We start from the raw sequence: 25,301 nt of genomic DNA, 5'->3' as shown, positions 1-25,301 counted from the left end.
CACAGTTTTTTCCTATATAACAAGAAGACAACGCAGATAAAATTTTTAGCCACAAATTACCAATATGGACACAGAATTTCAAAGTGAGAGGTGGACAGAAAAACTGAGGAATTATTCTTATATATATATATATATATATAGTACTTATAGGTGCACATGCTGCCTTAGGACTATTTTACAAGTTGAATTAACTTGTAAAAGCAAAAGCCATGGGAAAATTTTAAACAAAGATTGGTAAATTTACCTATCATACAGTAAAAATCTGTATTAACAAAGAGTACAGTGAAACACCTATGCTTATAAATAAAAGATTTGAAATTACACATCATAACCTATCCCTGTACCTATTTTGATCAGTCAGATTAAATTTGAATTTTTTTTAATTTTTTTTTTTTATCAGCCTAATATGCAACTTCAGCCGTATCAGAAGCAAGGCAAACATACCTTGCACAAGGTATGCCACACAATTTTGCAAGCTTCATTTGCAATTATACATTTTCTTATGTTGAACAGTCTGCTCTTGGGGCCTTTAAAGACATTATTTCTGTACTCAGCTGTTCTAATTTAACTCTGCACAAACTAGTTAATGCTGTTAAAATATATTTTGTCCACTGAACCATCTGAGAAGGCAATTAGTAACTGAAGATATTCATAAGAGACTTCAAGTCGTCTCACAAGAAACAAATCAAAGCACACAGATCAAGACTAAGAGGGACCTTAAAGCATTCTGTAGAGCAGTACTGAGCATACTGCTGGCAAGTGAACTAGAAGAAAATGTTTCTTCACATTGTTTCCTACTTAAGTTCAAATCAAGGTTTCAAAACACATACAGAACTTGAGAGTTTCTTGCTCAGACACTCATAGTCTCACCACAAATCAGATGCCACAGAATTAAGTCTCAACACTGCAAGTGACACCCTTTAGTAATTTGTAGCCTGGTACCAGACTCCTGAGATCAGGTGCCTGGTAGAAAATTAGCACACAATTTAAAAGACAAAGTACAAGCTGTGTTAGAAAGCTCTAATTCAGACAAGCAAATCTGAATCTGCTGCTTTCAGCACAGCATTATGACTAATCATGAAAAGAAAACCCACCATACCCACAAAAACACTGTGATGCCCATTAACTTACACAGGCCTTCTTCCAGGCTTTGCAGCCCTTGCCCTAAAGAGGACTTAAGCATTATTTACTAAGTCAGAACTCAACTAATTTTTGCAACTGGAATTTGGATACTAGGAGGAGTCCATAAAATTGCTCTATTTGGTGATTGGTTCTGAAAGCTTAACCTCTGTCTAGAAGCCAAGATAAACCAATGGCACAAATGGCACAAAGACCAGTTCTTATTGCTTCAGCACTTTGCATCGAAGTATAGCATTGCTCAGTGTAACTTACACAGCAGCATTTCAGAGATTTTATGCACAGGCAACTAATCAGTTAATAAGCACTATTACTACATGTGTTACTCTTAGAATAACAGGAATGTTGGTAAATCCATATTTGGGGCTGGGAGAGGAAGGAACAGAGGGAATATAGCAGCCAAGGAAGAGGTCACCCTCAGGGTTCTCTCACACCATTAAGTGCCTCAAATGTACAAAGCTCTTTCGTTCCTTGAAGATGCATTGTCTTCCAACTATAACAGAGCTGCAAGGTTACTTTGAGGACTTATGTAGAAAAGTCTTTACCTTCTGTGAAGTAACACTGAAGTTGAGGAAATTCTCCAAAACAGAGCATAAATGAAAGAATGATATTTAATTGCATTGCAGTTCAGTTTGGGGTTTGTTGCTTTTGGGTTCTGGACTTTTTTTTTTTTTTTTATGATGCTAATAGCATCCCTGAAGAAGGTCAACTGAAAGTATTTCATGTAACTAGAAAAGAAAGATATATTTCATGTTAAAACATAGCAAAGTAGGGTGAAAAATAATTAAGTGAAGCAGAAGTTCCTTAAACACTGAAAAGCAAATGAAGACTTGCTTTCCCCCCCCCCCCCCGCCACATAAGTTAAAGGCTAAAGGATTATGATGCAAAAGTATTACTACAGCACTAGCATGATGAATATTCCTCCCCCGAGTGCTGAACTGATCCAGTTTTACTACCATCAGATTTTAGGTTTGTTTGGTTTTATTTTTTAAACATGGAAGATTGTAGCAGCATAAAATGACACCACTGATGGATCAGCTGTCTTGTTTTTGCTGCTTTTCAGCAATGCATTTATTTTGATAAGGAAAATCCACACACATTAAAATCATGTTTATTTTTCTGCTTTTTGACACCAAAGGTGAATGTCTTATGTTACAATTTTCTATAGGATGGACACAAGTTTAGCTATTTAGATTACTCAAAAAAAAAAAAACCCAGAAGATTAAGAAAAACATTAATCGTAACAGGAAAAAAAAAACTATTGCTTTGCTACAAATCACCATGTCTGTCCCAAAGTTCACAGGAAGTAAAGTTTTCCCATAACTATAGTCTACACAATAAATTGTACCTAGAGTAAAAAGATATTGGCTATTAACTAATGCTTTCAGCTTTTTATAAGTAGCACTTCAAGAATAAGTAGTATGACTTATTGCAATTTTGTATCAAGCAGTAAGACTGAACATTTGTATGCTGCAGATTTAAGCACAACAAAATGTATACATTCACTTTAGAAAATTGTTGCTTATCACTCTTCATTGGTAGTAGTGAAGTCAGCTGCCTGCTCTACTAAGTTACACAATATAGAGTGTTTCAGCATGCTTCCACTGAGAAAAATAGTCACCTGTATATAAGTAGTAAATCTCACCTTAGAAGATGAAACTGTAGCAGAAAATGCAGTAATGCCCTCTTCATACAAGAATAAAACTTCATATGGAATTTTCACGTTTTGAGAATACTTCTCTACATGAATATTCAAAGATGATCACAGAAAGCTGTGTTGGAAAGACCTCGCTTGTTTAAAAAATAAAAAAGACCACTGCTAAAGTAGAATTTAGACTTCAGGTAACAACCTTGAACAAAAAAAAAAAGTATTTTAGTAGCAAATTATACTGACGCAATTTTTATTTTCCACGCATATGACTAATAAATAAGTTCCTCTAAGACACCTCTTGCCAATTAGATTTGTATTCAGCTCCTACACACACTGTAAGCACTAAAATGAAGGAATACATTTAAATGATGTTACGCTTAAAGAGTTCCTAATAAGATACAAAGACTTTTACAGAAATGCAAACAGGTTTACAGTTACATTTACTAAAATGTTACAGTAATCTACAGAAAAGGCTGCTGTTGTACTCTCCCTCAGAGATCAAATTCAGTTACATTGTTACTGGAAAAAATGCATACAAAAATGCATTTCCCTTTATCACCTGTGTTAAGATTCTCCTCCACAATACTCTATAGAGATAAAAGTACAACATCTTTTCTGTACAAAGGAATAGCTTTAAAAACACAGCTTCACATTTTACTACATTTTTGCCCTTCTCAGCTTCCAAGTTCTTGCAAAAACAAATATACAGTTTCTCAAAAATGAATTTTAAGGATGTCCACATTAAAAAAATAAAGCCTACAAAAAGTTCAAAGATCTAAAAAATGTTACTCCTATGGCAAAGTGATCTCCTACTAGTCCAAAGTCCAGAAAGTTAACGATGTCCATTTATTATCTGTCTTCGTTTATCCTATTTATCAGGTTCCAATCACATTATTTGTAAGAAGTCCTTGAGCCGATGAGAGGGCAGAACAGTTCTCTACAATTAAAAACAGGAGATCAAATGGGGTGTGCCTTTCAGAAAGATACTCATTTGGCACCACCCTGAGAGACAATATTCAGGTATTTAGAGAAAGGATTTCCTTGATTAGTTTCCATAGACTGATAAACCAAAAACAAGAAGACTGAAATAATAACAAAGAGAAAAACTTTTATCCACAGGGGAATGGAGCGTTCTTTTTTTGTTGGTGGTTTCTCAGGCTTGATGTCAGTCGAGGTACCATATTTGGGAAGATACTTAGAGAAACTTTCTTCTATATTGAAGTCACTGTGCTCTAGAGGCCGGCTAGCAGCTCCTTTGATTGGTCTACGGCAGCTAGCACTGTTGAAGAAAAATTAAAATATTGCTTATTAAGAAGAGCAATCTAAGCTATACAAGGAAAGTTTTAGTATAATTAAAGAAGTAAAAATTATTTCTAGTGAATGCAATACCAGAAAGTATGTCTCAAACTCTACGTGTCCATTATTGCTATTATTAAGGTTAATCGTTCAGTGTTCCAACAAACACCCTGAAAAAAAAAAAAATCCTCAAATGCCACTTCACTCTATCCACATAATCAATGGATCATAACTGGCACTAAAACCTTAGGAAGTGTCTATCTGCATTTTTAATAATCACTTACGCAGCCTCACTGGGATTTCTAAACCCTGGCTATTAAAACATCCACTGATGGCTAAGCCAATATACAGAGCCAGGAGAGTTAAGAAACCCACGCATATTTTCGAGTCCTTATAAACAAGAAGTACACATGCATTATTTTTATTTAAACTGTGGTATACATTTAACTAGATTGGTAAACCTCCAAACAGGAGAACACAGCTGAGTGGTGAGCAGGTAACACCATAAAGGTATTAACTGGTACCATCTATTCTTCTTGTTGTAAGACTTTATGCAATCAGTCTAAATTGAAGCTATAACAAACATGTTGGAATCACAGGAGTTGATTTTACAACTTAACGTAACACAGAGAAGCCCTTTCCAGAAGCTCCAGTAGTAATTCCTACTGTAGTACTACTCTGTTCTCCCACCCGAAATCAAAACAAAGACCTAGGTGGTCATCTCAGCTATCACTGAGACAGAGTGCAGAAACTGTCCTCAGAAGTCTACCAATATAATAAAAAAAACATTTCTCATCTTAAATAGGTTTACAAGAAATAAGAAACAAACCCCCATAAACTTTAGGAATACCTAATTCCTGTAGGTGTTGATACTTCATAAGGAAACATTTCCTTAAGAATATCCCTTTCTGCTCTTCGTTCTTCTGTAGTTCTGTCAAGCACCTAGGAAACAAAAAACAGTTACAGGCCTAACAAAGTACAAGCTAAAAAGCTCCTGCATAGCTCATCTCAGTGACCATACCCACGTGCGATTTTTGTTCTTAAATGAGTCACCCAGTGACATTCAATAAATTTACTTATTGAGTTTCAGAAGTTGGTTTAACCTTTGTTAGTGGCAGCTTTCTGGTAACTTTTGACGTCTTAAACCATTTAGTGCCCTCCTCGGGTTCCTTTAAGACAAAGATTATGTTGTATAAATACAATACACCTGCCAGCCAATGATGTAGGTTATAAAAAAAAAAAAATTAACCACCACCTCTATCATGGCTGTGTTGAGCAGATCACCGGATTGGTTGGGGCCAACATGATTTAAAAAGCACTCATGTGGGTAATCTATCTCTTCTTGCTGTAACAAACAATGCCACAGTACAGTAAGACACCAATTGAAAAAAAACTGTATCACAATTTGAAATAGAACATCAAGTTTTCCCACAACATTCTGTTTGACAGCTAAGTCTACATTTCTGTCAAGTAATAAAACAAAAAGCAGCCCATTTCATAAATCTCAGACCCACTGCTAGAATACACTGCAGAAGTGTTAATACCAGTTTCATCTACAGTAACTACATGAAGCAATGAACTCCATTTTATTTCAGCCAGATATTATCTTGTAATGTGAAATTCCACAATATTACATCAGTACTATTATATATACTTTCAAGTGTCTTAGACAATTCTCCAAGAGATATATAAGCTTGACAGCTTGAATAAGTTAACAGTAGAAGAATTATTTTCTTTCTTGATAATTGTCAGGAATCTGCAGACTCAGGCTTTTGGTCTAAACTGATCCTACTGTTTGATTCCCTAAATCAAAGAACGTTGTGGTTTTTCAGGATAGGATGATTTGCAAGATCAAAAGGTAGATAATCTGGTTCTGCTCTATCTCTGAGCTATTAAAAAATTAAAAGAAAAAACATTTAAATTTTGTTAAGAAAAATAGCAGCACAAGGAGAAATAACACATCAAAACATATTTGTATCAGGAACAAAAGGAAGAAAAAAGCAGATCTACACACATACAAGGGGAAGATAAAAACAGGTTTTTGTTCTCTGCTTTATACCACACAACAGCAGTTTATTTTGACTAGTGCAGCCTGGGCAATCATATACTCCACCCCTTCTGTACTAAGCAGTAGGCACATACACACAAGATCTTGTTCACAGAGTAGGCAAGAGGAATCTAAGTTTTAAATAATTTACTTCAGCTGTCATCAGTGGTTTCTTTGGTGTTCTTCTGGGCATGTCTGAGAGTTCACTGATTGACAGTGTAGGAGCTGCATGCTTGAAATTTCCAGGCACCCTATTGACAACCTGCCAAGATTCAAAATTGTTCAAACTCAGAATCAGCCAAAATTAAAAAGGGGGGGTAAAGTGGCAGAACCAAACAATAAAAATCTTTATGTGCATTGAATATATGCATGTTAGGAGTTAAGAAGCTTATGTAACAAATACTCTGAATTAAGTACTGGAAACATTGGTTATCATTCCAAGTAGTTTCTTTTAAGCCATTTAGAAACAAAAGCTATTTAGTTCATAAGAAAAGCCAAACTTAAAAGCAGGTAGTCTGCATATAGTTAAATAAATTAAGAAAAAAAATCTAAGCTTTTCAAGTGGTTCTTTCCAACCCTCCCCCACAAAAGACATCAGATGGGACATAAGTATCTACCTAATCCCATCTCAAAGTGAACAGTGTTAGGCACCAATACAGATACTGAAACTGTGGTTTCAAAGATTACCGAATAGTCTCATTTTCCTTAAAGCAGTCTAACTGTTCAAAACAGAATTATTCTGTCAATAAAAATATATTACAGGAGAATAGCACTTGCATGATTTATTAAACATTTACTAAGCATATTTACTAGAGTCTCGTTGCTTGCAGTCAATATAGTTTCAGCTATGGGAGTACTCTCTGATATTACAGCATCATCTACAGGCAACTGTGCTGTAGGTTCCACCTGTTTGTTTAAAACAAACAAAAGAAAACAATTGAATAAAATAGCCACTGAGACCCTAACAGGGAGAAAAATGCTTGTCTATTATAATAAGCCTCTCATCACCCTTTTCCTTGGTGTTCTTCTTGACACTCTTGTAGACTCCCTAGAAACTGCCTGCAGAGGTCCACTTTTTGAAGATCCACTTGTCCAGACAGTCTCAGTGACTCCATCTTGAGAATAGGTCTATTCAAGTATCAAACACATGATCAAACACATGAAAGCCAGCTCTCAACATTGGATACCCACAACCAAAAGCCAGAATAGCAAGCACACTCCAGAAGCAGTATCCACCATCTAAAAACAATAATGTGGATCATGATACATTCAATAAAGAATAGCTAGAGCAGCAGTGCTGAACACAAGGTCTACATTGGAGCACTGTTGTTCAAATACAAAAACCAGACTAGATCATGTCCAATGTGTGAAAACCGTCAATTTGCACACTGTAACACAGTGAGCTCACTCAGGCTACAAGCAATCCCACCAAGTCATGGACAGCAAATATGCCAGCTTTCAGGCCCATTACATGAACTGCCTACACACACAAGAAAAAAAAAAAATCTGAGAACGAGCAGAGAGCATCACCTTGTTCTGCACCTACGTAAGAGTCTACTCGAGCAGAGATAAAGTAGAGACACATCCACCCGCATTTCAGAAGAAACTAATCTTCAGCCACAGGGGCCAGGGGGAGATATTTCATAATCTTAAAGAGTTTCCACATAAAAACAAAACTCAGAGAAGTCTCACATAACAGGAGCTTTAAACAATCAAGCCTGACAGATCTTTACAAATCTTCAGGCATTTAAGTGCCAGACTTTTATAGGTATTAAAAAATGCGTATCATTCCCTATGCCTTACTCCAAGTTTTACACTCAAATAGAAAATTCTTCTCAAAACTAATTCCAAACAGACCTGGAGAGAAAGGGAAATGAAGGTCTGCTTCTTCCAGATTATATATTTTTTTTCCTTTTTATTTGGCTAAGTTTAGAAATAAAAATTAAAGTTACTCCAGTGAAACTAAGAGCTGAGCAGCTTCACGATTCTGAAGGGAAGTTCTGTATTACAGTTGCTATATATCCAGCAGAGGGAGCACAAGTGTTTTGCTTTGCTCCAAAGTCACTGAAATACTTTGAAGAGCAAATTATGTATTTACACATAGACCACAAATCCAGATTCATATGTTCCAGGCAGAATTGCAGGTTTCAGCCTAAGTCTCCAAAATTATTTTTAATTTAAACAGACTTCAGATTAAAAAAAAAAAAATTAAAAATCTCCCAGCCCCTCACTATACCATCACCAGACATGGGCTTTTCTTTCTTAACTTAAAAGTCTTCTCTCCACCTCACCCCCATACACTTTCTATTTGAGAGACGTTCCTTAGAAACACCAATTTCAGAGTGGTTCCACAGTCAAACACACTTCACTCACGAAAGCAGTCAGGCAATTCCACCATCTCACTAATGGAGAGCTGCCGTACTTCAGGTTTGTTGGACTGGGAACTAGTTTTCTTCGAATGAAAAGTTAGAAGTACCTCAATAAATAACCCTGCCTCCCATTAGTTCTTCAGATGCTTGTCAGTCATGTGCTTTAAGTATTACATTTCAAGATTTTTCTTGCATGAAAATTCCAAGAATAATTTTTAAAAAAGAGAATAGAATCTACAGCTTGACTCACCCAGACTTCAGCAGAGAGTTTCAGCAGACTTCAGGAGACCAAATTTCAAAAAATTCTTGTCTATAATTTCAGTTACCCTCACTGTCAACTCAATGAGCAGAGGTTGTCTGCTTATCTCTCAGGTATCTGGACTAAATAAACCCTACTGAAATGCAATACTCCAATATCCTGAATATAACTACAGAAAGCTACAATGGTGTGGTACAGAAGCGCTATTCAGCATGTGATTTTAAACTGACATATTACTCGCCAGCAGGGAAATTACAGATGATTAATTTACCTCAGCTATCACTTCCCAAGTTTTTTATTGGGTGCATGCCACATGAAATTTGTATGCTGCAATGCTGTGTGTTTTATTACTAAGAAGTCCTGATATATAGGTAGTCAAAAAGCACAGGGAAAAGTAGGGGAACACAGCACATACAGAACAGTACAACAGTACAAAGTCTCGAGGAGAACGTCAAGTTCTATGTTGCTAGGACTCCCTAACATCTAAGTTGGTTAGCCTGCATCCTTCTGTCTGATGTTTACTATAAGGCCTTAAGCTCAGCTTTGAACTCTTATCTTCACCTGTTCAGAAGGGAGTGTTCAAATTTGAGGGGGGGAGGGGGTTTGTTTGTTTGTTTTCTTCTTTTTTTTCACCCGAGCTTTTCCAGGTCACTATGAGGAGGCAGTTAAGCACAAATAGCTGACCTCGAATTCATCTGGCCCTTTACTGCTAACTGATGAGATCCATAAGCTTGCTCAAGCACCCCATCCAATTTCTTTAGCACCAGACTGCTTAACCTATTTGCATTCTTAAGAGAACAGCAAGATCCATCCATGCCAAATGGACTAAAACTAGGGCTGCACAAGACCGAGTGACTACAATTCTGCTCCTACCACACCACCAACCAACTCAGCCCCACCACTCTTCAAAGCCTTAGAGTCTTTGAGCCAATGCCACATGGTGCAGAACAATCACATAATTCTGCAGAATGAGTATGGCCACTTTGACTTATCAGCTGCAAAACAAAGATCTAATTTCACAAGAAAGAAAGATGATGACAGCATCTTCCCCATTTTCTACTTTTATTCTCAGCAAAAGATATGACTCAACATTTGTTAGCCAAAAACATGAAGTTATTCTTGGCTTCAAGCAGCCCTAAAATTTTGTTGGTGAGTTGTTTGGGGGTTTGCTTTTATTCTTTGGGGAACTTTGTCTGTTTCTTTTGGTTTGGAGCTTTTTTTGGTCTTTTTTTTCTGTTAACTGGGGTTTTTTGTTTGTTTCTTTTGTTTTTCAAACACAACACTCAAGAGTTGAAAGATAAGATGTTTAATAAGCTTGAGTTAAGAGTTGCTGAAGAATTTGGCATTATTTTGAAATTAGATCATTTTTGGATTATCAAATGATGTTCCTGGTAATTAAAACACACAAGTTGCAAAACACTGCATCTTTGCTGCACATGTAAAAGATTAAGACAAAACACAGCAATGACCTAATGTTATTACAGTGAAATGGGATTGGGATGATGAAAAATTGCATAAGCATTCAATACTTGAAAATGCCACAAAAATACACCACTGTATCTCTTCTGTTTTATTCTGTAAGCACATTCCTGAAGACTAGGAAGCTTTGTTTGTTGAAAGTTAAATCAAATACCTCTATTACACTGAGGCTAGACAGGGAATTCTAGGTGAACAGAGATTTAGTACAAAGTAACCCTTAAAATACAAGTGCCTCAAGATTCAAACGGCATTCAAAGGAGAGAATGTTTTGATAGTGTATGTGCGTACAAGTAAAGAGGAAGCATCTGACATTTATCACAGTGAGAAAAGTCACTGATCTGCTCAAATACATCAAATTGTTAACAGGTCAGATTTTGGGTCACTGAATGTAACTGTAGAACAACTCCACTACTTATTGGTCAGATAAGTAACACTGTAAAGATTCAAAGTAACCTAAGTTGGGGAACAGGGTATTAATGACACTGTCACATCACAAGGACAGATCAGCCTCCAGCTACTGAATTCGGTATTCAGCCAGCAGTTTGAAAACTTGGTGATTCTGTAAAATTCTTCTTTCACCAAGACAACAGAACATTATTTCTAAGTAAAAGTGGTGCACACAGCATGGTTTAAACTTGCTGTTTATTATGCTTATTCTTATGAGAAGTTTTCAACAAATTAGTGTCTACTCTAGCACTGCTGCTACAGGCACAGCTGAGGAAAAAAATGTAATATAGATAGTCAGTGCATGTGTGTAGACACATACACACACTTCTACACATAACTGCTGGAGCAGGTCCAGATGAGGGCCACCAAGATGATCAGAGGGCTGGAGCACCTCTCCTATGAAGACAGGCTAAGAGAGTTGGGGCTGTTCAGCCCAGAGAAGAGAAAACCACCTTGTAACTACACTTCAACATCCAAAAGGAAGGCTGGGGAGGGACTGTTTAGAAGGGCTTGTAACAATAGGCAATGGGCAATAGTTTTAAACTGGAGCAGGGTAGATTTAGCTTGGACATAAGCAGGAAGTTCTTTACAAGGAGAGTGGCAAAATACTGGAAAAGGTTTCCAAGGGATGTGGTTGAGGCCTCGACCCTAGAGACATTCAAGATCATACTTGATGTGGCCCTGGGCAGCCTGATGTCCTTGCTCACTGCAGGAGCATTGGACAAGGTGATCTTTGAGGATTCCTTCCAATGTGATGCAATCTGTGAATCTCTGTGATTTATATGTAGTGCATAGCAATCGCTTATCAGATGCATTTAAAATTCTGAAGCGTATCTATGGATATCAAACCAGAGAGAAATTCTGGGGGGCAGGGAGCAGCAACCCTGCTCCTTTGATGGAATCAAGTTGTTTACAAACATCCAACAGAGTATCTGACTTAGTCAGATTTCCAAAAACTAAACATGTTAAGTTTTCCTATTAACCTGATGGGCCTTTCCTCTAAGAGGTACTATAGCAGATGGCAAGTCATGCAAACAGCTTTTAGTAGAGTAGAATTTTTAATGTTATCAGACACACTAAAACCAGCACTTATAAGTTAACTCATGAAATTTTCATGCTGTATTAGAACAGGCTTTCTGAAAGAACTTTTATAAAGCAGCACAGCCCACTTAGTCAAATATTATGTTGAAACTAGTAAGGTGTTTAGTAAGCACGTCACCTGCAGTTAGTACCTGTTCCCAGATGCCACCAAATTAAACATACCTGGTTGTGTTCAACCACTCTTCTTTGTTTGAGTGCTACTGGAGTCTTTGTCCTGGTTTTCAGTGGTTCTCTCTTCTCAAGCCTCAGCTCGGTCTCCAGGTCTGTAACCAGTTATATTAAAACTAGTTTCTATAATACTACTGGGTTTCATACTAGTTTAAATCAAGTGGATTTTAATTTAAAAAATTAAGATGCAACATAACTCAGTTATGAGTTACCATTTCCTTAAGAAGTTCTGAGAAACAGGTAAGTTTCTCCACTGAATGTTGAAGAATAAAAGATTTTTAAAGAACAACCTTAAAAATTACTTTAAAACACTGACCCAAGTATTTGTTTTGTCCTGAAAATGCCACATTTCAGATAATCTTTGACCCAGCCAGCAGTTCCATTCAGAAACTGGTATCAAGTCACAAGTACTTTAACCAATGTACCATTATACTATCAATCACAGTAAAGCTAGGTTTTCAACAATGTTTAAGCTGTTAGTTTCATTTCTTTTGAAACAGTTCCTGTTATAAAATTCCTTTTTGATGCAGAAGAAAGGCTAACAGTTAACAGTCCTCTTACTAGTAAGGATGTATTATTTCCAGCCCTTTTCCAAACTTCTAAAAGCACTGCATCAATATATTTTTAAATTAGTATATTTATAGGCTTTTTTTTTGGCAGGGGGTAGTGTTTGGGGTGGTTTTGTTTGTTTTTTTCCAATCAGTATTTGAACAGTTGGGTAATTAGGTGAAGCACATAAAGGGATAGTTGTAAGTTGTGACTGGGCTCTTGGCTGTCCCAAAAATCAAGTATTTTAACATCCCTCCTCACTATGAAACTGCAAGATATTAAAGTTCAAAAATAAGCCCAAATAGGCAAAGGAAATCCATTGTGTTCCTAGTTGTATTTCAATCCTTTCTGTCCATAGAATTTCCTGTCAAAAGAGAACAAACCCAAAACCAAAAAAAAAACAAAACCCTAAATGCCCCCCCAAAAGCCCAAAAAATAACCCAACAAAAAAATCCCCACCCCCAAACCACACAAAATAAGCATCTTCTAACACTTCATTCAAGACACTCTAAAGCCTACACTGTTTTTCCCTTTGTAGTATATGTAATGGTGTAATTTAGGTTCAAATTTCCTGATCCCTACACTTTGTTACAATACCAGGTTAATATCCACAAAAAAAAAAACACATGCAAGAACAATCAACCCACCCCAAACTAAGTCCATGCTGAACAGAGCATAAATGAGAGTAGAATTCATGCACAAGACATTTAGAAAAGCAGTTTAATAACCAAAGATTCATACACTATTCCATAGTAAGTATATGCACACCCTGAGACAAAATTGCACTTGCACTTAAAGACAAAGTGCAAAGAACACTGGAACGCTCAACATGAAGTTCTACCTATCAGATTTACATGGTCCAGATCTGGGGAAAATGGACAAACAGGAACAGTTCAGTAGCAAAAGTGTTTCCAAGTGCCTGTTCCGTTTTTCTAGGATCACTGAGCTGGTGTTGTGTGATAAAGCACGACTTGCATGGTCTGCAAGAGTATCTTAAAGCCTTCCCTAACAGCAAGGTCACACCCTCCTTAGTGATTCCTTAGACTCAAGTATTACTGATGTACAAGTTGAATAGTTTGCATGCAAGTTTCATGTAAGTCTTACCATCTTCATTGTCACTGTACTGGTCAGAATCGTTACTTCCATTTTGTCTGGTGTTCTCAGCAGTAGAAGAAACCTCTGGGAGAGGTATAGGTGCCTTCAGTTCTGGACCTTGCTCCATCAGTTTCAACAGCTTTTTCTCATAAAGTTTCCTAGTGGTAGCTGTAAAAAGAAATTAAATAACCATGAAATAAGTTTTTGCCTTTCCAGACTTGATAGAACTTGGCTGTTAAGATACTCCTCAAGTACCTCTGAAGGTAAGGGGTTTTTTATTTTTAATATGACCCAAAGCATATGCTTCTAGATATACAAGTATACCTTTAAGGCTTCTAACTTCTTGGTTTAAGAGAATTCTTAAGATAAATTTAGACTTATTAGGATACTTAAAGTTAGAAGCATGTATATATGGAAAGGGAATCAGAACTATTTCAGTTGGAAAAGACCTCTAAGATCATTGAGTCCCTCTACCTGCTTCTTAGATGTTTTGTTTCATATGTTGTAATACACAAGCTGTTAGGACCTCATAAAAGAATTAGTAAGATTGATATTGCAGTGGCAAGTTTCCATGAAGACTCCACTATTATCCTCTTAATCCCTTTACACTGGTATTAACACCCAGTCTCCCTTAATTTATCCCTTGCCCTGTTGGCAAATTCAGTCCAATAAACATCAGAAGTGGTGTAAGGAAGCAGCAACAAAACAATGTCCTGTTTACCACACCTATCTGTCAGGTTGGCTTGCCTGATCTTAGAGGACTGCGGTTTATAATTGAAGTCCAGCACATACGTGCATGTCAGGGCTGTGCTGGCCAAAAACTGCAAAGGTGACTGATGCATGAGCTGCTGAAACGTCCGCCTTATCTTAAGTATTTTAGGGTTAAAATTACCCTGAAAAATAAGAGGCACTCTCTCAGGAAACAGAATTAATAAAACTCTAATTACTAAGGCTTTCACTTAGACCAAATTTGAACATTTTTTCAATAGACTGCATAGGTACTTTAATTTTGCACAAGACTTGAGCACTATCCAAGAGAACAGGTTGAATGGGAAGGTGTTCAGAAACAGCCAAGAAGAAATATTATGCGTAAGACTTTGAACACACAGAGGGCTCCAGGCTCCACCCACTGAGGATTTCAAGAACATTCCACAGAAGGCTAAGCAAAGCATAGGCAACTATCTTTTCTTGAAGAGCTGTGAAATCTAAGTCTCTTGCCATTAAGCTAGTGCACAATCCTAAAGGCAAGGATCTTGGACCCCACATCACAGATGAATGCCCAAGGCAGGACATTAAGCTGGGGTCAGGACATCTCCTGAACTAGGTTAAAATGCAGGATAGAATGCTAGGTTCAGAAAAAAAAAGAAAAAAAGAAAAAAATTAAAAGGAAAATATTACTGCACAACACAGCGAGTGGGAAATGCTCTAGGGAAGGGGAAGTTCCATGTTCTCATTCTGCTCTCAATGCTCTTAGCTTATTATGTAAGACGTATTTTCTATTTAAGCAAGCACCAGATCTCAACCTCTGTATCAGAAGACCTAATTACCCCAGTGCTGAACTTTAACTACTGGTCACACAGCTTCAAAACAGAAGCTGTAACATCTCCAACTAGTCTAGAACACAAGAGGAACAAATTCCAGACTTGACTACACTGCAGTGCTTCAAGTCTTGGTCTTTTTCAACGTAAGTGATTCTACAACTCTATTTATCAGTAGACTTGGCAGCACTAGGTTAACAACTGGACTTGACGATCATAAAGATCTTTTCCAACCTAAGCAATTCTATGATTCTGTAAGGCCTCTTAATGTAAATAATACACTGAAAACATCTTAAGTAGGAAGTAGGACTGCAACAGCAGTGGTACTAAACTTAATAAGCAACTGTATCAGAGAAGCTTAGCGCACTGGGAACTAAGATTTAGTTAGAAATTTGTTGAACAGATGAGTATTTGCTAGTTCAGTTGACCTACCTACAATCGGGCCAGGATTTAGTCCATACTTCATAAGCTGTTCTTGAAGATCTTCATTACTCATCTCCGTTACATCTAGGTCATCCTTCTCCTCTGGTCTGGGTTTGTCAGTCTTCTTTGTGGCTTTCTGTTGAGTGTGCAAGGGAGAAAACAAGAGAGAGTGTTTCCAGTTAATATAGAACATACCTTTTTCTTCCAAGGGAATAAAGATGTGATTCCTTAACACACAAACCCAGAAAAACTCTCCACCATCACCACTAAAGTGTATCTGAAATACTTCAAACATTTACATCTACAAGCTTCTTGCTCATATAAAGGAATCTATTACAAGCCTCTTCTACAGTAAAAAATAGAATTAAAAGAATAATCATATTCATTATTCTGATACTGTGATTTAATTTGAAGTTTGAATATACAGCAGGAAAGGATTTCTTTCCTACGACTGAAGAGGTAAGCTTCAAGCTGTGCCACCACCACTACAGTAAGCTACAGATACCTATGTTCCATTGGCATTTCTTTGCATTATTCCTAGTAGGTCAACACTTTCTTACTCTATCATTATGGAAAATGTTCTCCAATATCTACACTTTCTTGAACAAGTTCCCCAAATGCCATTCCTGCTTACCTTGGTGTTCTCTGTAAGATTCCATCATGTTACAAAGTGAGAGCCGGAAAGGCAAAAACAGAAACACCCTCACATTTTCAAAATCCTGCCTGTCTGCTTAGGCCTCTGCTACTCTAACAAACCCCAAACCCAACTCTGGCAATACTTAAACAGTTGGCAGCACACCAACACCATATGCAGATGATTATCAAAATAATCTGCTAAAATGCTACTCCTAAATTAGCAGTTTCTGCAATATCCAAACAGAATGATCATAACATTTATTCAACTTAAGAAGCCTTTGTTACTACAATAGACATTTCAACCTCCAAGGTCTGCAAGAAAGTGAAAAGGTAAGACAGAGCTGGGGGATGAGGGGAAACAAACCTCTTTAGGATCTTCTTGCTCTCAACTAAGAAAGACTTTGACAACCTCTTTGGTTGCTCAGAGAGGCTATTTGTGCTCACCAAAGTAAAGTGGTACAGCTGACCACTATGCACATAAACATTCTTGCAATACTATGCCCAGACCAATTAATCCTTCTGTGAAGATCATCCAGAACTAGTAAGTAGCATTAAAAACAAAAGAAACAAACTCAACAAGGAACAACAAAGCCCACAAAGAACAACAACAAAAACTCACACAAACCAAAACAACAAAAGAAACCAAACACTGCAGCACAACCTTTCTAGTCATTGCCATTTTCTAGAAAATGAAAGATTGAAGAGGATCTGCTTATTTCACTTGAGAATAGATTGTTCACACCAAAAAGATGGCAATTTGGTAGCAGTTTCCATCTGGCTCAGTTTCAGACTAACTAGGACCCAATCCTTCAAAAAGGTACTGAAGTGAGTTATAAGCATGGTACCCCCACACAGCATTCCCAATTCCAGAGTCACAGGAGAAAAACCAAAACCACCCAAACAAACCAATCCCACCATCAACAGGCACATAAGAGACGTTCATCTTCTCAGGGTGTTACCTCTCAACAGCAAAAAGCTTTCACCTTCTTTCACTAACAAAAGCAGAAAATGCAAGTGATGAGAATTCAGACCTGGAAGCTATCCCTTACCTCATGTCTGCCATTCCTGCTGAACAGAAACCCAACAGCGCCAAACCAGTTTATCAGACAAACTTTAAAGGTACCTTCACTAGTTCTAGCATTACTCCACAAAAGACAAACACCATCTTGGAGAAGCCATTAAATATCACAGACAACTATGGGACATTATCAGAAGCATTTTCAAACCCCAAGTTAAATGGCACCTACATTAGGATATTCAAGGACTTTAATCCCAAACAGGTGCAGTTTCATCACTAGAAGCAGAAAGGCTCAGGGTTGCTTTACTGATTCTCTGAACGAGGTTAAGACAGGCTAAAAAACCCCAAATCATGACAACAGGATGCCCTTTAATTTTCTAGTTTGTACAGTGTCTTCTCTGGTAACAAATAACTGTATTTCTCTTAGAGGAGGGAAAAATAAGGAACCTCATGTGCCAAGTCTCAGTAACAGACTTACGCTGTGAAATACAGGTCTCTATTCCCTTTGCATTTTTTATCATATACCAGCACTTCCTGCAGTAGAATTTACAGTCCCCCAAACAACAAAGCAAAGCAATGAAACCACCCTCAACCAACAAAAATCCACACCAAAACTAGAAAAAACAACTACCTACAAAGTCCTGATTAACTTTTTATCCTCAAACACATGGAGACAGTATTTACCAAAAACTACAGGACAGACAAAATAAACAAAGAGAGGAAATTATGCAGCAGCGATTCAAAGACACCGATACATGTAACTTTAAGAATTCTTTACCTTTTAACCTTAGCTATTAAGTGCCAGGCTTAGAATTACCAAACCTATGTGCAGTAACAGTCCTACGTTGTAAGATTAAGGACTACTCAAACCTCCTGCTCAGTAAATGTCATGTTACTCAGTGAAGGAAATGTACCCACTCTGAAAACAGATGAATGCTGCATAATGAAGAGTTGATTACAGAAAACCTAAGTGAAAGAATAAATATTCACAATAACCACCTCCCCCTCCCCCCCCCAAAAAAAAAAAAAAAAAAAATCAAGAAACCAAGCTAACAGATGGTCTCCTGGCTCAATCATCTGAATGCTGACCTGGAGATCTGGCTTGTGTATGTGTCTCTGCTGAACAACTGACATGCTCTGCTAAACAAAAATTACTTCAACAGAATTTCATTTAAATATAGCAATTATTACACTAGCTAGACTCCTTCATAAGTCTAGAACTGCATGAAGTCTAAAACGTAAAGAACAGTATGGCAGGACTCTGGAATTACTTAGTCACCTCAATCCCCTGCTGTCCACAGCTGTCATTCAGCCAGCAGATAAGCACCATTTAAAAGGCCACAAAGGTGTTAATCTGTATTCTGGGTCACATTTGTACAGCACATCATAATTAGGAGACAGAGCCACACGGGAAACTGAACAGACATCTTCCTTCACTGGGTGGCATATATGCTTTACATTCTCTCACCTGAGCGTGCAGTTTCACCTTCCACACTCCTAATCTTCAAAACCTGCCATTTTTATTATTACCTTCCCTTTTCCAATAGGGAAGGGGTTGAAACCACTCAGTTACCTCAACCATACACCATTCTGGTCATAAAGAGCTGAAGCTAGCTCTTAATTTACTTGGCTATTTGATTAAAACAAACAAATAAATAATCCTATCTCTACCTGATAGGTCTCTTCTATAATCTTTCAAACAGGCCCTTCAAGTCCAGGTGCTCTCATTATGCCTTCATTAAGAAAAGTGAGGAGGAGTTATCTGACAGATCTTTTTCAAATCATCACTTTAAAGATCAAAAATAACACTGTACTTTATAAAAGATTCTTCCAGGATATAAAATGCACTGATAAGCAAAGTCATAAAAATTACACATTCCGAGCTCTGAACAGCTCCTGTTTGGCAGCAGCGTCAAGATGATATTTTTGGTATGTGCTTTAAAGCAAGTAAAAATGCCATTTCATAAATATTTTTGCTTTGAGCTATCTGTCCTGATATTCAGCCTATAACAACCAGGCCCAGGAGCATCCAGATGCAGATGGCTCCCCACCATCATGCCCTGCAGCAGAAAGGCAGGTCTGACATACCAAATACTAAACACGCTATAGACAAAAAGTTATTCAAAAACATTAGCAGAGCTGGAGAAGATGGCTCCTCCAGACAATACTATCATACTGAAGCCCAGACAATGAAAAAAGCTTTCCTGTGCCTGGCAAGAGCATATAGCCAAAGTAAGATACTCCCCCTCCAAAAAAACAACTAAATCAAACCTCAAAAAAACCCACCAAAACCAAAAACCAAACAAATATGAGAAGTATCTAAGTAGCAGCCACATTTTAAATGATACTTTCAATTATTTCATATGAAAGCTCTTTTAATTTTTGGTCTAACATTTAATCCTACTTTGATTTAGTGAATTTTAAGTATTTGGCAGCATTTCAAATCATCTTCTACAAAGCAGACTGCACTTTAAATAACAGGAGAGGTTCTGCTACATTACAAAAATAATGCTGATTTCACCGAGGGGAAGTCAGATCTTACTACAGTACAATAGATTTTCAACTTTAGGTGCCAAAAAATACTAACTGCCTAAAGAGCTTGCTGTTACAAAGCATGATGGTTTAAGGTTAAGAGAACAAAATCTCTGTACATTTTGATCTGCTTACACATGCATGTTGATAATCTATATCTTCATGACTATATCTGAATAAAAAAATTAAAACTCAGGTCAAAATAAATCCACATGAATATAAATGAAACAGGAGCAGCACTGTAGATGCATGACACTTGTCTCACAATACATTAACTTTTCATCACTAACATATTAAAGCTTTTATTTGTTCTGAGGTATAGGTTGGTTGTAGTATTGATAGAGCAATACTGGAAGAGCAATGGAGTTAAAATATGTAACTTGCAGGAGAATTAAAACTATGGGTTTTGTCTCATTGCTGCATACCTTTTATCAGTAGTAAATGTGCACCTAACTGCAGTATCAAGGGCCCACAACTTAGAGGAAACAACACTAAAGGGACGATCGAGACAGTTTAAAATTACAAATGCCTGCAGCAATGCCAAAACATTACCTGTCAGTATCAAGAAATCTGGTTTAGCTTTACTGGCTTTTCAATGGCCGCAACGTGGATATTCAGAGCACTGCTTTGAACTTGTTTCTAATTTTTTCCACTTAAAAACCCTGCTCTACCCCCTTCATCATCCACGAGTCTGCTGACAGACCTAGTAAGGTGCTGGTTCAGACATAACCGGAGCAGTCGGTACCTTCCCTAACTGAGCCCTGAGCCCTCACCCCTCCCCCGCTGCAGCGAGAGCTGAGGCAGCGACCGCTCTGCACGAGGCGGCCCCAGAGCGCCCCCTGGCGGTCCGGCCCCGCGCACTGCCAAGCCTGGCGGCTACGGGAGGGAGGGGGGCAGAATATCCCTCCTGACTGACCTTTCAGGAACACCCTTACTCAGGCATCGTAGGCCCATTACAATCAACTTTTCACACGGGAAGTCATAGTAAGCAATATTTCATACATCTTTCATAGCCTATGCCCACGAAATACGGATAGACTACTTTCTAGCTGTGATCCCAATCCCTAGAGAACTTGAGTAACAGGATTGCTCTCTCAAGGTACCGGGACTTCAGCAGGCAGACGCGCATGAAATTAAGCACTCACGACCGTAGTGCTTTTACTACTGAGTAAGCACAAACTTCAGAGATTACTTCTCCACTTGTGCCACTCTTCTCTATTCAGAACTACCCATTTCTTTCCTCCCAGAATGATTCTGACCCTTTTCTACCTCTCCCTCTATGCAGCCAGTATTCAGTAACTCACGCCAAGAACGAGAGTGAATCTTCGCTCCCACAGTACTTTAGCTTTTTGATTGTTTGGGTGGTTTGTTTGTTTTTAGGTTGTTTGAATGTGGCTTTTTGTTTGATTTTTGTGTGTGTGTTTTTGTTTTGGGGGAGTTCTTTGTTTGTTTTTAAAGAACTATACAACTTTAAACCATAAACAAGAAAAAAAAAAAAAAGGGGGGAAGAAAGCACCAAAAAACAAAGAGCAGAAAGCAGTGCAACAGAACCATCCGAAACACAAACCTGACTGCTCTTTCAAATGTTTTTACAAGTTAATACTAGCCTAGTTGCACGTTAATACTAAATGACTCAGTCGTCTTTTGCAATTTTCAAGTTAAGCAGTATTCAAATTTTAAGTGATACAGAGAACACGGAATAGAGCAGTTCATGTGTTTTAATCCCACAGAAGTTACCTTTGTAATATAATCAAGTATTTTGGTGTTCTAGAAACATAGTAAGTAGCTATTGCCTTAAAAGTTTGAAAGAGCTTGTTTAGACCCTTCCAATGTACATAAACCAATACTACAATTTCTAAGATCTGCAACATACATAAAAATGGACCTACTAAAACATTACAATTTTGTTACTCAGATCTCAGCCTACTACCAGAAAACAGCCACAATATTATATGAGTGCATGCTATAAAATACTTGTATTTCTCTGTGGGCCCAGTGTAAATTGCTTTCTGGTCCTTTTAAACACACACAGAAAAGCAACACCTCAAAACTTTTTATATTCCATTCATTTTGCCTCTCCCTTCTACCTGTTTTTGAGGGACAGTCTCTCTAGAGATCTGTATGCAACTCTTTCGGGAGCAGAGCTGATAGAAGGCATTAACTGGGACAACAGCTACTCAAGCTACAAACAGTTTCAGGACTACCTAAGCTGTAGAATACAAGAATACATCAAGCAAGCCTTTGTGGTTTTGGAGGGGTTTTGGAGAAGAATGTGGGAGAGCAACAGACCCAAATCCAAGCAACCATTACTACAATATTTGCTGAAGTTTTGGAAGTTAATAGCACTATAGGGCTCTGATATTAACACACGGTACTAGCAGAAACAGCGCAGAGCCTTCCAGACATTGTTAAGAGAAGTGTGGGAGCACCACCCATTCTGTAAACATCGTAAAACTCACCCATAATTGTTTAAACTTAAGTACTGTGGAAGGAAAAGGACAAATCAGATCCAGGAACTTCAGCAATTACGAGACTTTGCTTCTCCCACAAGCATGCAACACGTCAGATTCAAGTTCATTTTACTTAAAAGCACCTGATGAACACTACAGGCAGAATGCTACAGGCAGACCACTAAGTCAGTGAAGCATCTAGTTCACTGTAAAGTTTCTCCAGGGAGTGCCAGTCAAGCATTTAGAAATATCTGCCTCTTTGAATTGCACTTTTCAATTTATTAATTCGAGAACTGCTTTTCTAGATTCTTTAAAACGTTAAAGTATGAAAGACCTTCAAAAGAGTTAATTTATTTGTATGTTCTTTACAAGGGAGCTCTGAAAAAATGGTATTTCAGATACAATTAAATACTTATAATATCACACGTTGTAACTCGGGTAGCTGGCAATCATTATACAAGTCTTTATAGACGTCAAAACAGCTTGGAATTATGGATTAAAGGGTCGCTTTCTCAAGATATGCAAATTTGTGGACACTTACTACAAACTGAAACGGAAATCACATTTTCCCAAAAGTTAAAGTTCTAGACGGCATGAGCTCCCCCCTCTTTCCTTACATCGAAGTTTGTCTAAGAAAGCAAGTAACAGTGGACCGACCGAACACACAGCAGTACTTTGGTATGAAACATACACTAAGAGCTACCAGAGACAGCTATATTAACCAGACCTTCTTTACAGTCCACTTTATTAAACAAAATAAGCAAGTTGTTCCTTAACCTCATCCTTGCATCTGGAGGAATTTACACAAAGCAGCGTTGCTTCAGTACAACTGAGACAGCTGATGGGACTCTGCAAAGTAAGCTGCAGAATCGTACTGTTTCTCTTGCTTTGCTTCTTCAACACTCTTTTACTTCTGAGACCGTCCCCCAAATCACAGTAAAGGCTTCCCAATTAACAGTTTGGGGGCTGTCTCACACTCCATGCACTGCCCCTCCCCGGCTGGCGCGGCCCCGCTGCTCTGAAGCCGCCACTGCCGAGAAGCAGACACACGGGACGCGACCTGGAGGTGAAGCCGGTGAATGCCCGGCACCGACCCCCGCACCGGCTCGCCTCTCGGTGGGAGACGGCCACTCTGCTCAAGGCGGCAGGGATCACCCCCACCGGGCACGATCGCGCCCTCAGCCGACCCAGGCTGCTCCTCAAGTAAGGCGGAGGGGAGCCGTTCCCGGTCCTACGCGTGAGGACGCGCGGAGAGCAGCGGCGCTTCACTACGGTCTTCCAGCCGCGGCCGACAGGCGGGGTGGGACAGACACATTCGGGCGGGAAAACGGGCCTGAGGCCGCCGGAAAGCCGAGGGAGGGCAGGCGAGGGCCAGGATCTTAGGGCGAAAGAGGAGCGGCGGTACTCACCCGCCCGGAGGCAGCGCCGCGGTTCCTGACGCTGAGAGGAGTCTGCTCCCGCTCCTCGTCGCTGGAGAAATCGGGCTGCGCGGGGGCGGGCGGGTTGCGGGCGGTGAGGTGCTGCAGGTAGAGCTGCACATACACGTCCTTGCGCTGTTCGCCGCCCGGCAGGCTCACATTGTTGGCGATGAGCTCGCTCTTCAGCTTCTCTTTGGTCAGCACTGACGGATCCGCCAGGAACTCGGGCATCGCCGCCGGCCGCCGCCCTCCCAGGAGAGGCACCAACAAAGCGCGGGAAGAAGGGGCGGGGGAGGAAGAGGAGTCGCCTGCCCCGCGCTAGGGACCCAGCTCCACAGCAGGCGGGAGCGCACAACGAGCGCTTCTCCCAGCCAGCAATAAACCGCGCCCCGATTGGCAGAGGGAAGAACGAAGCAACCCCACTATTGGCTGTCGGTGGGAAAGGGGAGAGGCGCGCGGGACCAACTAGCGTTAGTGCTTTGCGCGAGGGATAGTAACGCAGTTTAAATTCTGCTCAGGCGGGAGAGGTGTGGGGGGTGGTGTTTTTGTGGGATGCAGGTGCCGCCTTTGAACGCCAGTGCCCTGCCCCCTCTCTCCACGCTGGGCGCCTCGCCACTAGTGCTCCTCCCTTTAACGCTATCGCTGAGGTCTTCCGCAGGTCTGCTCGCCGCCCTTTCCGGCGATAAGGAAGCGGCGGGCATTTTCCCTTTGGCGGGAGGACGGGTGCGAGCTGTGGGGGAGGCTGTTAGATTGATCCCTATAACCTGTTGTGCCCCCTATAACCTGCTGTGACTTCTGCCACCGGTTCTATCGCCGCCGCTGCTCCCCTGGCGCGATCAGCCCGCAGGGCTTGCCGCCGGCGTTTCTGAAGTTCGCTGAAGCGGTGGCCTCGCCACGAAGGAGCTCTGTCTCGGTCACCTGAGCTGCTGATATCGCTTCCCCAGTGCTTCACTTCACCTAATGCCTTAGTTGTCAGGCTTCAGAAGAAAGCCACCTGGCAAACTGGGAGCTGATATGTTCGTATAATTGCTGCCGTTGCGATGACTTGCATGTTTAAAGAAGAAAAAAAAAGTAATAATTTTTTCTATAAGTACTGCAAAATCTGAAAAGCTCATAGTCGTTTAATTGAGATAACTTCAAAAATTTCACAAGTGTGTCCCTGCCAGGAAAGTAAGACTGAGTTTAAGACTGCATGATCTTTAATCAAGCGAGTTACATCTTCCTGCTTGCTTGCACCAGTATACATTTTCCTGTATTTTATGATGGGAATGGTTTTTAAGATGGGGTCATCAATCATGGACATGAGACAGCATTGTTAGTATTTGCACCCACTCCTCTTCATGCGCCAAAAAGAGTGTTAAATTGCTGTTGAGGAAAGGGATTTCCTCTGTTTGGGTTTGCTCCCTCATGAAATGCGGTGCCTGTCATTCCTGTTTACCACAATATCAGCTGATGCTGAAGGTGCTGAGGGTTATTTTTGTGGATGGTAATTTCCAAGCAAATCAAGGACCCACCCACAAGAATCCTGATGCTTCCAACTGAGGAATTGGTGTAACAAAGTAATTAACACAAGGGAGAAGCTTAGCTTGGGGAATTTAATTTAATGCCAGTAGTGATTTCAGGTGGTATCATCTGCAGATCATTGTCATTTATATCTGAAGATGTTTGTTTCTTGGTGTTGCATGTAT

At 39.3% G+C, this 25,301-nt stretch overlaps 1 protein-coding gene across 6 annotated transcripts; it reads right to left on the bottom strand.

Annotated features, from left to right (window-relative positions):
• Positions 1–2,356: 2,356 nt before the first annotated feature.
• TMPO (thymopoietin) lies at positions 2,357–23,884 on the bottom strand. 6 transcript variants are annotated; one of them, XM_054387144.1, is made up of 11 exons: positions 23,635–23,884; positions 23,182–23,213; positions 20,491–20,506; positions 15,569–15,695; positions 13,608–13,766; positions 11,949–12,049; positions 7,140–7,259; positions 6,942–7,037; positions 6,283–6,393; positions 4,935–5,026; positions 2,357–4,067 (listed from the first exon to the last, which is right to left on the bottom strand). In XM_054387144.1, exons 1-11 carry the CDS (start codon positions 23,842–23,844, stop codon positions 3,776–3,778), a joined length of 1,356 nt encoding a protein of 451 aa, XP_054243119.1. In that variant the 5' UTR covers positions 23,845–23,884; the 3' UTR covers positions 2,357–3,775. The 6 variants fall into 6 exon arrangements, with proteins under 6 accessions (XP_054243119.1, XP_054243120.1, XP_054243118.1 ...); XM_054387145.1 differs by lacking the exon at positions 7,140–7,259; XM_054387143.1 differs by lacking the exons at positions 20,491–20,506; positions 23,182–23,213 and having other exon boundaries at positions 23,605–23,884.
• Between the last annotated feature and the right edge of the window lie 1,417 nt (positions 23,885–25,301).

This window comes from Indicator indicator, chromosome 14 (genome assembly GCF_027791375.1).
Source record: "Indicator indicator isolate 239-I01 chromosome 14, UM_Iind_1.1, whole genome shotgun sequence".
Taxonomy (NCBI): domain Eukaryota; kingdom Metazoa; phylum Chordata; class Aves; order Piciformes; family Indicatoridae; genus Indicator; species Indicator indicator.
Note: the sequence above shows the minus strand (reverse complement) of the source record. Positions and strands in the feature narration are given on the sequence as shown.